Source organism: Oryzias melastigma, linkage group LG5 (assembly GCF_002922805.2).
Source record: "Oryzias melastigma strain HK-1 linkage group LG5, ASM292280v2, whole genome shotgun sequence".
Taxonomy (NCBI): Eukaryota; Metazoa; Chordata; class Actinopteri; order Beloniformes; family Adrianichthyidae; genus Oryzias; species Oryzias melastigma.
The window spans coordinates 2,398,960-2,412,180 of record NC_050516.1 but is presented as its reverse complement, the minus strand read 5'-3'; the positions used below and the strand labels follow the sequence as shown (position 1 = coordinate 2,412,180).

The window sequence follows — 13,221 nt, the reverse complement described above, 5'->3', positions numbered from 1 at the left end:
ATTGTGTAAAAAAATGTGTTAATAGAAAATAAAATGACTTGTTAAAGACAGAAATAAAATATTTGCACATATGTTAGCACCAAACTACAAAAAACAGATTAAATATTGAAAAAAGCGATATTGTCACATTGTTTTTTTTGTTATTAAAAAATATGGCATGATAAAAATGTGCATATGATATTTGTTACATTTTACGAAACATATTTTAGCAGAAATTACAAAAAACTTTCTTCAGTATTGTAAAAGTGATTTTGTCACACTAAAATTTGTTAATAAAAATACAATTACATAATAAAAATGGAAATTAAGTATTTGTAGAATTTCGTGTCACCTATATTAGCAGAAATTACAATAATATGTCATATGCTTAAAAACACAACAGTTTCGATATTTTAGCTCTGTAAATTATTACTATGAAGCTGAAATAGTTTTTATTTAATTTATTAAATGACAAAATCCAAGTCAAAATTAATGTTTGGAACCATCATAAACCAACTCAAAAATCATAAACATCATATCAGTATTTATTTTATTTTTTCATTTAATTTGGCTAAAGAACTAGGACACAATCTAATAAAGTTCATTTTAGCAAACATTGAGCATTTTAGTCTATGATTGTAGTGAAGTACATGATGCAAAACTTATTTTTTTTTCTTTATTTTAAATTTATGTCACAAAAAATAAAAATTCTGAGATATTCTTTCAGACAACTGCCAAAGTGGAGCTTTAAGTTTTTCTTCCTTCCATTACTGATATGATGTGCGCAGCAGCTTTTGTGCAGATGTGTTAAATGGATCAATGCGTGATCACAATCTTTCAAAAAGACAAACTCACACATGAACAGCATGAGAAGGAGACAATGAGAGCAGCCCCGAAGATCGATAATGATCGTTGTTCTTGAGCCTCGCAGCCATCAGGCAGTTCTCACTTCATCCCATCTGTCAGATATTTGCCACTGGGTAGGTGAGAGTGCGTTGGAGGGGGGCAGAAGACAAATGAGGGTAAGTGACACAGAGAGGGGTTTGTATGGGGGGTGATGCGTGCCAGCTCATGACCCAGAGAGATAAACAGACTTGGCCCAGGCAGGTAGGACAGGAGCTCTCGCAGCCGATTGGCTGCCGTGACTCTGACAGACGCGTCGGTCCCTCCCCCTCCTGGCAGCCTGCCGAAACTGCACATATGAATGTGTGTGTGTTTGTGAGGGAGCCGGCAGACTGAGGCGAGCCGCGGAGGCAGGCTCCAACTCCAATCCAATGAGCGCGCAGCCCTCACACACAGACGCACACACCTCAACCCTGGGACTCAAGAAGAGGAGGAAGAGGAAGGAGAATCGGAGGGAGAGACCCTGAGAGAGGCAGCGCGGGAGAGTGAGGGAGTCAGAGAGGGGGAGACTGGCAGGGTGTGAGGGAGAACACCATGGCTTCAGATCCGGGGCTGACTGCTATGCTTCTGTGGACTATATCCCTCCAGACTGTGGGTTCAGCGGGAACCAGCGGCAACGAAGGTAAGGCTGAACTTCATCAGCTGTGGGGGGACACGCTCACACATGGATGTGTCTCCGGAGGTCCGTGCATGAAGCCAAAGTTTGCTGAAAAGTCTCCTTTGGGTGTCATCTCTGTGACTGGCTCGGCATTGTGGGGGACCAGCACCCCCAAAGTTAACGGGGGGAGGTCGATCCCTGAGGCCCAACCTGGATTTTATCTTTTCACCAAGAGATAAAAAAGTGTGGTTACCCCCCCTTCTCCAACTGATCCAGGGACCCCCTCCACCCTCAGGATCCCTTTGTGTGCCCCTGGTGCTCATGTGGGGTCTGGTCTCAGTGACAGCAGAGCAGCCGCCGCTCCTCCAACCCTGACAGGAGCTTTTAAACCAGAGGAGGATGTGGGAGGGACAGGGAGCATCGCCAGTGCAGGGGTGAGGCCGCCTCTGCTCCAGATCGGAGCAGCCCGAGGAGAGCCGGGGCCGCCTGAGGTCACACAGAGCAGGAAGTGAAAGACACGCTGCCAGAAAATCTGCAATCTGGATGTCAGATTTTATTTCCCTGTCCCGCAGCATCTCACCACTGACTTCATCCTTCTGTTTTTCAGGCAGATTTGCGCCTGTGATGCCTTTATTTTTAAACTTTGATCTCTCTTTGACTGAAAAAAAACTAATAACGCTAAAGAAAACCTTACTTTTCAGAAAAAAATCAATAATAAAATGTTTTTTTTTTTTTTGCCTTTTTATTTACTAAAAGCTTAAAGATGAGAAAAATCATTTTTTAGTTTAAAACAAGTTTTGTTTTGTGTTGTTTTTTAAGGTTCAATCTCCATAAATCAGAACAAAAATGTGGTAAAAAAGCTTTATTATTAAAAGAAAATCCACCAAGTTCTGAAAATGTTATAAAATCTACAAAATGTATCGCTTTTGCAAGACACAGAATTAAATTTTTGGGGAAAATCTATTAAAAATTAAAATAATTGACAAATGCATTCAAATGAACTTATTTCTATGTGTGGATTAAATAAATACTAAATGTATGTTTTGCCTAGAAAAAAGTAGATGCTGAACTGTAACAATGTCATCGTAAATTTTTTTTGCTTTTTTTTTTTTTATATTCCCATAATTTCTAATTTTTCCCCCTAACTCGGGGTTTAAATGCTAGAAATCAATTGTTAAAAAAATTGACATATTTTTTCTTAAAAAATTAACTTCCTGTTTGTGGGTTTACATCGTTAAAAAAAAAAATGTCTTCAAAATCCTTAATTTTCTTCACACAAACAAATCGTTGTTGCCCGTCAAACGGCCTCTTTAGAGGGACCAAACCGCTCCGACTGTTTATGTGTGGACACACAGTGCAAGTGTGTGTGAATCATAAGAGAGGGGGGGTCAGAGCTTGAGGAACACAAAGGAAAAGGCGAGTAATTTCTGAATATTTCATGGGGCGTCTGCCTGAAATATGAAATCTCACACTGATTGCAGATTCACCTTGCTGGTTTAATGTCGAGGAACAAGACAAAAAGAAGAAAGCAGGTAGCTTCAAAATCAGAGCAGCACGAAGGTCAACTCTCTTTTAGTAAGTTACTTTTAGGAACCATCATTTTTTTATTGTTATTATTAAAAAAAAATATCTGTTCAAAATTGCTCAAATTTTGTCTGTTCTTAAAAACTTCTGACAGTTCTCAGAAGAGTTTTAAAACATATAAAGTTTACATTTATTGAAAAAAAAGAGAAAAAAAATAGAGAATTTCTTTAAAACTTAAAAAAAATGCAATTATTGTTTTAGGAAGCTCTAAAAATTCTGGGAAAAGAAAAAATTATGTAAATTTGCCAAATAAAAAATTATTTTTAAAAAGAAAAGTTACATTATGCGCAAAGATTTTACTAATCCCAAAAGCCACCAAGTTGAATCCATTATATTTATATTATATCAATCTAGTTTCCTAAAAAGCAGATTTTTGCACAAAAATAAGGTTTTCCTCATAGTTTAAAAAAAAAATGTGCTAAATGTGGCATCGTCACTCAGACAAAGCAGCAACCAATAGCATCACGATAAAAACAGACTGGATTGTTTTTGGCATTTCAACATCTGGTCAAAAGGATTCAGACATTTATGTTTGGATCAACTGTGTTGCTGAAAATTGTAATCTTTAAATGAAAAAGCATCCTATATATATATATGGTGTCAGAAATGACACTTTTAAGGAATTCTTGGAGAGAACAGTCTGAAGAACTGAATTATAGGGTTTGTTGGTTTGAAAATATACATCCGCCTGAATGTTTGTCTGCTCCGTCCCTGATTCAGCTCCTGCTCATCGCTTCTCTGGAGTTCCTTCAGGTTGTTGTCTACAGCGAGGAACATGAAAAGCCTCATGCGGGGAGCGGGCCTCTCTGCTAATGAGCAAACTGTAGGTGGATGATTATTGCAGCATACCTTTGCTGCAGGAGGACCAACTGGGGAAAGACGGAGCCAACGGCAGGCACACAGTCGAGATTTTGTTCCTTTTTATTTTGCGTTATTTTATCCTCTGAACCTTTGATTTAGAAGAAGGTGGAAAGCAGCAGCACTGCTGGGAGTTGCACTTTGTTTTTTGTCAAGTAAGAGAAGGCAAAGACAAATAGTTTCTGCCCGTGACAAAAGAGGTTTTGATTTAGATCACTTTGAGTTGGCTGTGAGGCGGCGGCGGCGAGTATTGATCCCTCCTCAGTCAATCGAAAACCTGCCGTCGGTTAAACAATGTCATAGGAAACACGAGAAACTATTAATATTTTTGAACGGAACATTTGCAGATTACAGACGGAGAATAGTGACTGAGCCGTAATGGGAAGATGAAGATGCTGGAGTCTTGTTGCTCAAGGGCACTTCTGCAGGCTCCTCAAAAGGCAGAGAGGCTTTCCGTCACACCTTATGTCACACTTTAGAGCCTGATATTGATGGTTTTGTTCATGCTCTGGCTATACAACGCAGCCCATCAAAAACAGCTAAAAAAAAGTGTGTCAGACTTTTTAAAAGGATTTAATCTCAATGTCCGAAAACTTGAAGCGCGCCGGCTTGATTTTTGATGTGAAACTGTGATTTGTAGTGTGTTTGGGTGGGACTTTGATTAAATGATCACCTGCCAAGTTTTATTTTAAACTCAAAACTTATATTTTTGAATCACAGACAGGCTAAAGTGCCAAAAAAATATAGTTATGATTGGTGAATTGGAGGTCAAGTCAGTGCTAGCCCACCTATTATTGAATTTAATGAAATCAGCCCAATTTGTAAAGCATTTTAAAAACAACATATGAAGCCAAAGTGTGATAGCCCAAATACTTTTAGATTAAAGTGAGAAACGGATAACAAAAAAATCATGTGCAGTGCCCCTTGTTAATTGAAATAACTGCGTTAAAAAATAGCATGCGATCAAAAAAACGTCAAAGTAGTTTTTTTTTTTTCAGAATAATAACAGGTGTTTGAAAACTGTAAAATCCCTCACTACAAACTTATGATTTTGAGCATTTTCTCTCTAGTTTAAACAAAAAAAGTTCAAAACTTTAGAGAAAAAAAGTATTGTGGAATAAAGCCGAAGATCCTTTTTGCAAGATGAATGCATTCAGGAGACACAGTTTGAAGCAGATTGAATGACAATAGTCACAGCCAATCAGGACGTGGAAAACAATGTGCTGTTATAAAAACAAAAATGATGAAAAACAGTATTTTAAAGAAATCTGTAAAAGAGCGAGCCTGTGAAAGATGATCTGCATTGGGGAGAAACAGCTGTAAAGCCTTAGTCACAAATTTAATTACCAGTGGATACGGGCTGTCTGTGAACAAAAGATGGCCAAAGTTGGACAGTATGAAATATCAAGGTCGTAGACCGCTCAGTGAGCCTGTAGAGCAAAAATGTTTGAGCACATCTTTTTTTTTTTTACAGGAATGCTGTGAGCGTAGAACAGTTCGTACGTATTTGTAAAACCCTTCAAATTGGGTGCCCATTAGCGGTGTGTTCAAGTGTGGTTTCCTTACTCCACAACCTGTTAGGCCAAATCCGAATCCTTCCCTACCCCTCCGGCTACACCTCCAATTGTAGGGGCATTTGGGGAACCCAAACTTGTTTTTTAAGGGGAATCCGCAGTGACTTAAGGTTGAGTTTCCCTCTGCTGGGAGGGTGATCTGCATCATGCTGTGCTGCGGAGAAGAAAACATTTCTTCGCGTATGTGTTCGGAAGCGCGGAGGTTTATATTTAAATGCAAGTATTAGATTATGTTTAAAAAACTTTGTTTAAGTTATAAAACCAATATTGCGTATTTTTCGAGCGCTGGCACATAGCTGACTAGCGATCATCAATGATGTCAGCGAGAGGTAGTAACGTCCAAATTTGAAGACACTTTTTTCCATAACTCCCCGTCTGAAGGGCTAAATGTAGAGGTATAGAGAAGCTGTAGAGGAAGAATTCAGATTCAGCCTTAGAATGGAGAAAATTACACAATGAGAGGGGAGTTTGTATAGCGATCCCATGAACGTCCTACAGGAGCTAACTGATCAGCTGCATACCAGCGCGTGCCGCGTTTTTGTGGTCAATAAGGATCCAGTACTCACACCTTACTAATGCCTTGTGTGGCACATGACAGCATTACCTGAAAGCCATGTGTTATTATATTTACAAATACGTCACGTTACACTTACCAAACACACAACAATCCTATGTTCCGTTTTCAACGATGTCCTTTAAGGTGGTCGCCCGTCCCTTAGGGGAACTGCAAGTCACCCTTGCACTCCTCTGAAGGTGCGGGTCATCTTCTACAACCCTCTACCGGTCCCGCAGTATGTATGGGTCAACCCCGTGCCTTAAAGTGAAAAGACAAAGACAACTATTTCACTATAGACGGATGTTTAGAACATTATAAGTTGTGTCTTCACATTAAAAAGATAAAGAAACGCAGCGATTAGTGCAAATATCTTTGCTGCAGTGTAATTTTTCCACTGTTGTGTTTTCAAGTACATTAAAATAACAGACGGAGAGAGCTTTTCCAAATTTCTTTGTCAACTAGTTTTCTTGACACAGGTTGGAGACCTTGGCTGGCCTGACCACCCCCTCCCGCGCCTTTTCCCTTCCCCAGGCACCTGTCTTTATCAAGCATAGGTCTTGTTATCCAGCTGTCGACATAAATACAGGAGCTTCCAGATCGATACGTCTTCCTGAGCTGTAAAAGGCCAGGCCTTCTAAAGCAAGGGCCTCTCCTGAGCCCTTTTCACCCATTATCGGGAGCAGATGCTGGCTGGCCAGAGATCAGCAACCCGCAGCGGGCTCCGCTGAGCTTTGTGACCGCACCGTTCTCGCCAACTTACGATTCTGCTGTGTGATGAAAGGTGGGCTGCAGGTTTCTAGAAACAGCTGCAGGTGATGCTCGACAACTCTGTAATGATCTGCCGTTTGGGTAGCAAGAAAAGAACAAAAAAAAAGGCTCCACAAGAGAGAGGTTCAAAAGGAGAAAAATGGAAGTAAAGAAACAAACATTGTGGTAGAATCAAGCAAAGTGAAGATGGAAGACTGGGGTTCTTCTATTCATCGCAGGCATTTTTATTGCAGACAGCATCTAGCGGATAATTAGCTGCTCTCAATTCCTTTCAATTTATTAAAGGATTTAAATGTTCATTAAGTTTAATAGAAGCCTAGTGAAGGTCTAATATGCTCAGAAAAAGCCGGCAAACCTGCCAACCAGTTCCAATTGCCGCGGTAACAAAGAGCCATCCAGCTAATAAGGTCAAACTGCAAGTTTGTGCTTCATCTCAGTCAAAGAGAGAAAACACGCAGAGCTGGGTCTGTTCATTCAAGTCCTTCCACTGTGTATCAGAATTTACTTTTATTTTACAATAAGTCACTGCTGGTTGTTTAAGACTAAATATTAGGACATTATGACAAAATTAGGGGCATTTTTTTTTTTTAAGAAATTTTGTTTAGAAAAAATATTAAGAATTAATTGTTCTTGTGAAGTTATGAAATCCAATATATGATCATAATTGAAGTAATGCCTGTAATTAATGTTTGGAAATTTCCTAATTATTGTAAACGTTGAGGCTAAATTGTACATTTCTGCTGTTCAGTTTGAAGCGCCTGACCAATTAATTTACGTAGAAACACAAAAATACTGTTTTTTCATTCTTAGTTTTTTTTATTTATTTATTTTATCACTTTATTTGTGATTTTTATTATTTAAACTATTCTTTAAAGACAAAAATAAAAATTTAAAGGCTGTGAACGACAAAAAATTTATAATTTTTGCATAAATGTTTAATTTCTTCTGAAGTCACTGTAGTCCTAAATGACAACAATATTTTTTTGACTAGTGTTGCTTATGTTTATTTTCTAAATATTTTTGATAAAATAAAATAAGAGTAACAACATGTTTAAAGCACACAAATGTGTAAAGTTAAAGACATGTTTGGCCCTCTTAAATGTGATTACAGGTCTGCTGTATTTAATGAGGTCATCCCACATTGTTATTTTTTTTATCCATAACTAACTGAGTTTTAAACACCAGAAATATTATGTGTATATTTAGAATCATAAAGTAAAAAATTAACACTCTTACCTCACAGTGAAAAGGTCCTGGTTCAAATCCCGGCTGGGACTTTCCTGTTTGGAGTTCACATGTTCTCGTCGTACACGTGTCCGTTTTCTCCTAGAACTCCAGTTTCTTACTACGATCCGAAAACTTTAAATGTTAACTGATGATTCTAAATGGTCTATTATGAGTAAATGTGAGTGTAAAGTCCTGCAACCAACCTGAACCTTCACCCAACAGTTGCTTGGATAGGCTCCAGCAACCCAATAAGGGACACAACAGGCTCAGAAAATTGAGTAAAAAGTTGTCTCTAAAATGGGAGCACGCTTGGTGTACGAGCTTGAAGGGATGATGTGTAAAGAGGCATCGAAGCATGTGTATGCCATTTTCTCTGCATGTTTAAATACTGGAATTATTGCTTGGGGTTTTTAAATTCTCCCAAATCGGTGGCGATGCTTATCAGAGCCTTAAAGATGAGTTTTTGTTTTTGTGATCATTGTGGTTTGATGTAATGATAGGCTTGGACTTGGGGAAGGCTTTCAAATGTTGTTTGGAATTATTTAAATCAGTGCTACCCCTGCCAGAAGGGACTTTGTTGTGTAGCCACCATAAATAATATGTAATTAATTAAAGCTAGACAAAAAAAATAAATGTTTTAAAAATCGTGTTTTGTTCAGTTTCAAACTGTTTATTTGACGGTGTTTGGGAATTTTAAAACCATGGAGTTATTTGTCTACCTTTTAAAAATTATTCTGGAGTAAAGTAGGCTATACACAAATACCAAAGTTATGTTATGTTGAAAAAAACTTGTGTTTTAAATAAACACAATTTAATTAATTTATATTTAATTATTATAGTTTGTGTCTTCAAAAATCAAATTCAATTTAATAAAATACTAAATAAAATTGTACTGCTTCTTAAATAAGCTTAAAACAAAGCTAGAATTTCCCTTGTTGCTTAGACTTTTCAAAATAAAATGCTGCCCACTTATCCAAGCATGCCAATATTTTATTTCAGGGTTCATATTGATTTAACATTCTTTGAAGAAAAAAAGCTTTCTGTAAATGAGTGGGGTTCTGAATGCAACTACTCACATAGGAAAGGAAGACTTCAGCAAGTATAAGGACTTATTACATTTCAACACAATGCACCATGATAAATCTACAGTCACAGAAATATAATTTTTTTGTAGTGAAGTTAAAAAAATATTGCAGGACTCTAAACATTGTGACACTAAACAAATAGAGAATATGCTTTAAAACTATTTTTTCCAACATCTTGACATATATCTACATGTAAATGATTATAACAATGATTTCATACATAATACTATATATAGAAATGTGGCAAAGATAATTGAAACAATTTTAATATGTAATAAATTAGAGTAAATAACACCAAACCTAGTCTAAATAAAAGAATGGAGAAAACACGGAATAAACTTAAATTTGTTGTCTCAGTTTATTTTTTTGATAGTTATATTTATATTTATAGGCTCATTTAGGTGCATAATATGTCTGCATAAATGTGAATCTTAAAAATACACATTTGTAATAAATATAAAAATACTACTAATAAAAATAATTAATTTTATTTTAATGGGTCAGGAACACGTGAAGCTCTCCAACCAAATTTCACACAAAAACCTTCATCCCTTGATGTTTTAATTTAATTTCAAAAGTTATATTTTAATTAAAAAACTAAGTAAACTTTTTATTTTCATGTAGAAATGAATGGTGCATATTTGTACCACTAGGCATCCATGAGTCACATCAGTTGTAGTACAGAGAATCCACATTGCTGAGCAGTCAAGCTTAAAGTAAGTCTGGGAAAAAACATAAAAATTGGAATTTTATACAAACGTCAACTTTACTAAAGCAAATTAAGTTGAATTAATGACATGTTTTAAAAAAGTACTTATTTAAGCAACTTCCCTCCATGGATTTTGAATGTTGAGAGATAAATATTGACTGTTTAAGATTCCTCAGAAATCTAAAATTAACAGTTCGCAGGTAGACTGTTCCAAAGTAATCTAAATACTCCGGTATGATGTAATGAGCCCCAAACTAACCACGATGCAAGCTGATGGATGTCTCCAGGGGGTTGTTTCATTAGGAAATAATACATTTTACAGCCGGTAATCTGTCCATACATCACAGCTGTGATGCAATTAATATCTGGTGGGGGAGGGTGTGGAGGTGTGAGGAGATGACTCATTTATCAGATTATGGAAATCCGGACATGCCTGCACACAGATGCAAACATCAGCACGCGCCGGGGCACTACTAAATTGGGTAATTCATAACATTTACCATAAAAATGCTCTAAAGAACCAGAAGTCTGTGTTTAACTTACAGAAAGTTACAAATCAAAAGGGTGTTTTGAAAAAAAAAGTTTTTAAAAGTTGGTTTCAATATATTACATCAGTCCTTGCCTCACAATTTACCCCCTGAAGTAACCTTTATATTAAAGAAAGGATATGAAAAAAAAGACAAAACAGTTAAAAATACTCTCTCCTTGTTTGGAGGACAGAACCATTTGTGAGGTAAATGAAGCCTAAAAAGGACCCGTGTCCGTCCTGACCTTCTGACTTCAGCGCTGTTCTGTACTCTTACCGCCATATTATCAACATTTTACAGGAAATTCTTCATTACTTTGAGACACATTCAGAGCACACGGCTGGACCTGAAGGGCAGTCTAAGAACCTGTTTGCATTAAAAATAAATAAATAAAATACAAAACTCGTCTAAACGCAAAAAAATGTTGGAATTTGTTTATTTCAAACTATTAAAAACTAAAAAAGACAAAAAAGGGATATGTGTACACAAAGATATAACCTATTAAACTTTAGACTATTTCAAGTGACTTCATTGTAAAATGATGGAACCATATTGTATTCAATAAAAAATATCTTCATTCTAATTTTCTCGTGTATTCAGTATAATAGGAAAAAAAGGGGGATTTTAATTTTAATTTTAATATTTTTTGTGGTAATTTATGGCTTTTCAACTTTAATTTAAAGGTCTTCTTAGAGTTTTAATGAGCACATGAGGTTAGTGCATGTAACCTGTTTGTAGTTCATGCTTTTCTGGTGCTTAGAACCATTAGCACAAAGAAACACAAAAAAATTACCACAAAAAATATGAAAAAAAAATAGAATGAAGGACACTCGTTTTTTTTTTTTTCATCTGCAAGCAATTTGCCTCTATAGAAATTAAGAGGAACATATAAGGGCTGTCGCAAATCATTTTTTTTAATAGTCGACTAATAACCAACAGGTTTTTGTGATCAGTCGACTAAGTGGATCAGACGTAAGCTACATATAATTAATTTTAATCCTAAATAGACACATTTGTTCTTATACAATACATGGCATTGAATCTATTAAATGTGATGTTTGTGAAAAAAAAACAAAAAAACAATTTAATCATTAGCTTTAAACAGGGTGTGAGGAAAAACATGTATGTATTCCACCATTTCTATGCTTTACTTACCACTGGTAGACGTGAATACAGAGTGAACCCTCATTGTTGCTCATGGTGGTCGAAGGAGCGCTCAGTGAGTTTCTGTGTTTGCTCAGACGCACAAAAAATTAGAGGGAACATTGCTTACCAGTAACTATTTTACTTATTTTCACATTGGTAAAGTGTAAAAAACAATTTTTTGTGAATTTTTAATCAAGTCATTGTGTGTGTGTGTGTGTGTTTTTTGTGAGGTTGTGAGAAAGACAGAAACATGAAACCAGGCTAATTTAATTATGATTGTTACAATCCAATTCCTTTCAGATCATTAAAGCAGGGGCTTCATAGAATCATAAGATGACTCATTAATGGCCGAGAGAGCATTAAAGGTTTTTAGTGTCATCTCTATACTGACCGAGGAACAGGGAAACTGGAAAGTCCAGCAAGAAACCTGCAGAGGAGTCAGACACACGGAGGGCAATCGACCATCTGTCGTCTTCAGCATGACAATGACTTAAATACAGATGCAGAATGTCAGCCGATGAAGTGTTGAATTTGTTGGTAAAATTCTGTAAAAAACACAGAACAAAACCTAAGAGAAGCCTTCACAGCAATATTTAGTATTCAGAAAAAACTAGGGCTGGACTTTAAAGTAATCAGAATAAGGTGTGAAGTTGTAGCACGACCGCCTCCTGGAGCATAGTGGCCAAGCTGAAACGCCCTCCAGGAACGGCAGAACAATGTTTACGTCAATGATCTGAACATTCTCCTTTTGAGAAACACATGCTGTTAAAAATCTCACTATTTCACTAATACATTTTACAGTATGTAAAGTGTATCAGATTAATATAAATATATTCAAAACATGTAGCAGATTAGTCATGTATTTCTAAACAAATGTGTGCAAATGTCTAAACACAAAATTAAGTTGAAGAATCAAAATAAACTATTAAAAAATCAGAATCTCATCATTTAAGGCTCTTGTGAATTGAATCAAATAATTTCTAGAAATTATAATTGATACCCAGCCCATGACAAAACACCAGGAAGAAGTTCAACTTTATAGTGATTCAATAGGACAAGTCTCAACTTTAAGCCATTCCAAAAATAAACATCTTATTCTAAATAACTAAAATAATAAAATTCAGGATGTTCTCTCTGTGTTAAAATCTCACTAAAGAGGAAAAAGACAGATAAAAAAAGCTATATGACTTTAATGCTTACATTTCTGTGTACTTCAAGTGTATCTCTTTATTGTGGGAATAATTTTCTAAAAAGTAACCCATGATAGATGAAATCTGTAAAGTATAATTAAAGTTGTTTTAGTGTTGGAGAAACCTTTCACTACCCACTTCTAACACTCTCAAAGACAGAAACATGTTCACACTTTTCTCTCTTTTTTAAACTTTCAAAGTTCAAAGCTTCTTAGAAAAAAAGTCCAGCATTATAGAAGAAAGGCAAATATTTGGTTGCAGCTGAAGATTTATTTAAATTTAGTAAACTGAACTGCTACCGGCTATGGTCCTGTCCCACATCTGGTCCAGTGTCGGGTTAGGGTACCGGTACTGGGTTTGGGTGCCGGTGTGCTACATGTCGCGGTACTGGACCGGTTCTGGTTTGATGCCTGGATGTTGAGAACCCATGATTTAATGCATTAAATCCCATGGGAACAGCCAATTGTCAAAAAACGACAGGTTGGGGACTCTCAAAACGTCAAAAAAAAAAAAAAAA

General features: G+C 36.4%; 1 protein-coding gene across 5 annotated transcripts in view; it reads left to right on the top strand.

The window, feature by feature from the left end:
• The first annotated feature begins 796 nt into the window (after positions 1–796).
• epha8 (eph receptor A8) overlaps positions 797–13,221 on the top strand; it is a 148,702-nt gene continuing 136,277 nt past the window's right edge. For 4 of the 5 annotated variants that reach the window (XM_024269905.2, XM_024269903.2, XM_024269906.2 and 1 more), the window contains exon 1: positions 797–1,504. In XM_024269905.2, the coding sequence (XP_024125673.1) occupies positions 1,417–1,504 (88 nt within the window). In that variant the 5' untranslated portion in view covers positions 797–1,416. The remainder of the gene's footprint in view (positions 1,505–13,221) is intronic. The other variant, XM_024269904.2, reaches the window with a different exon arrangement.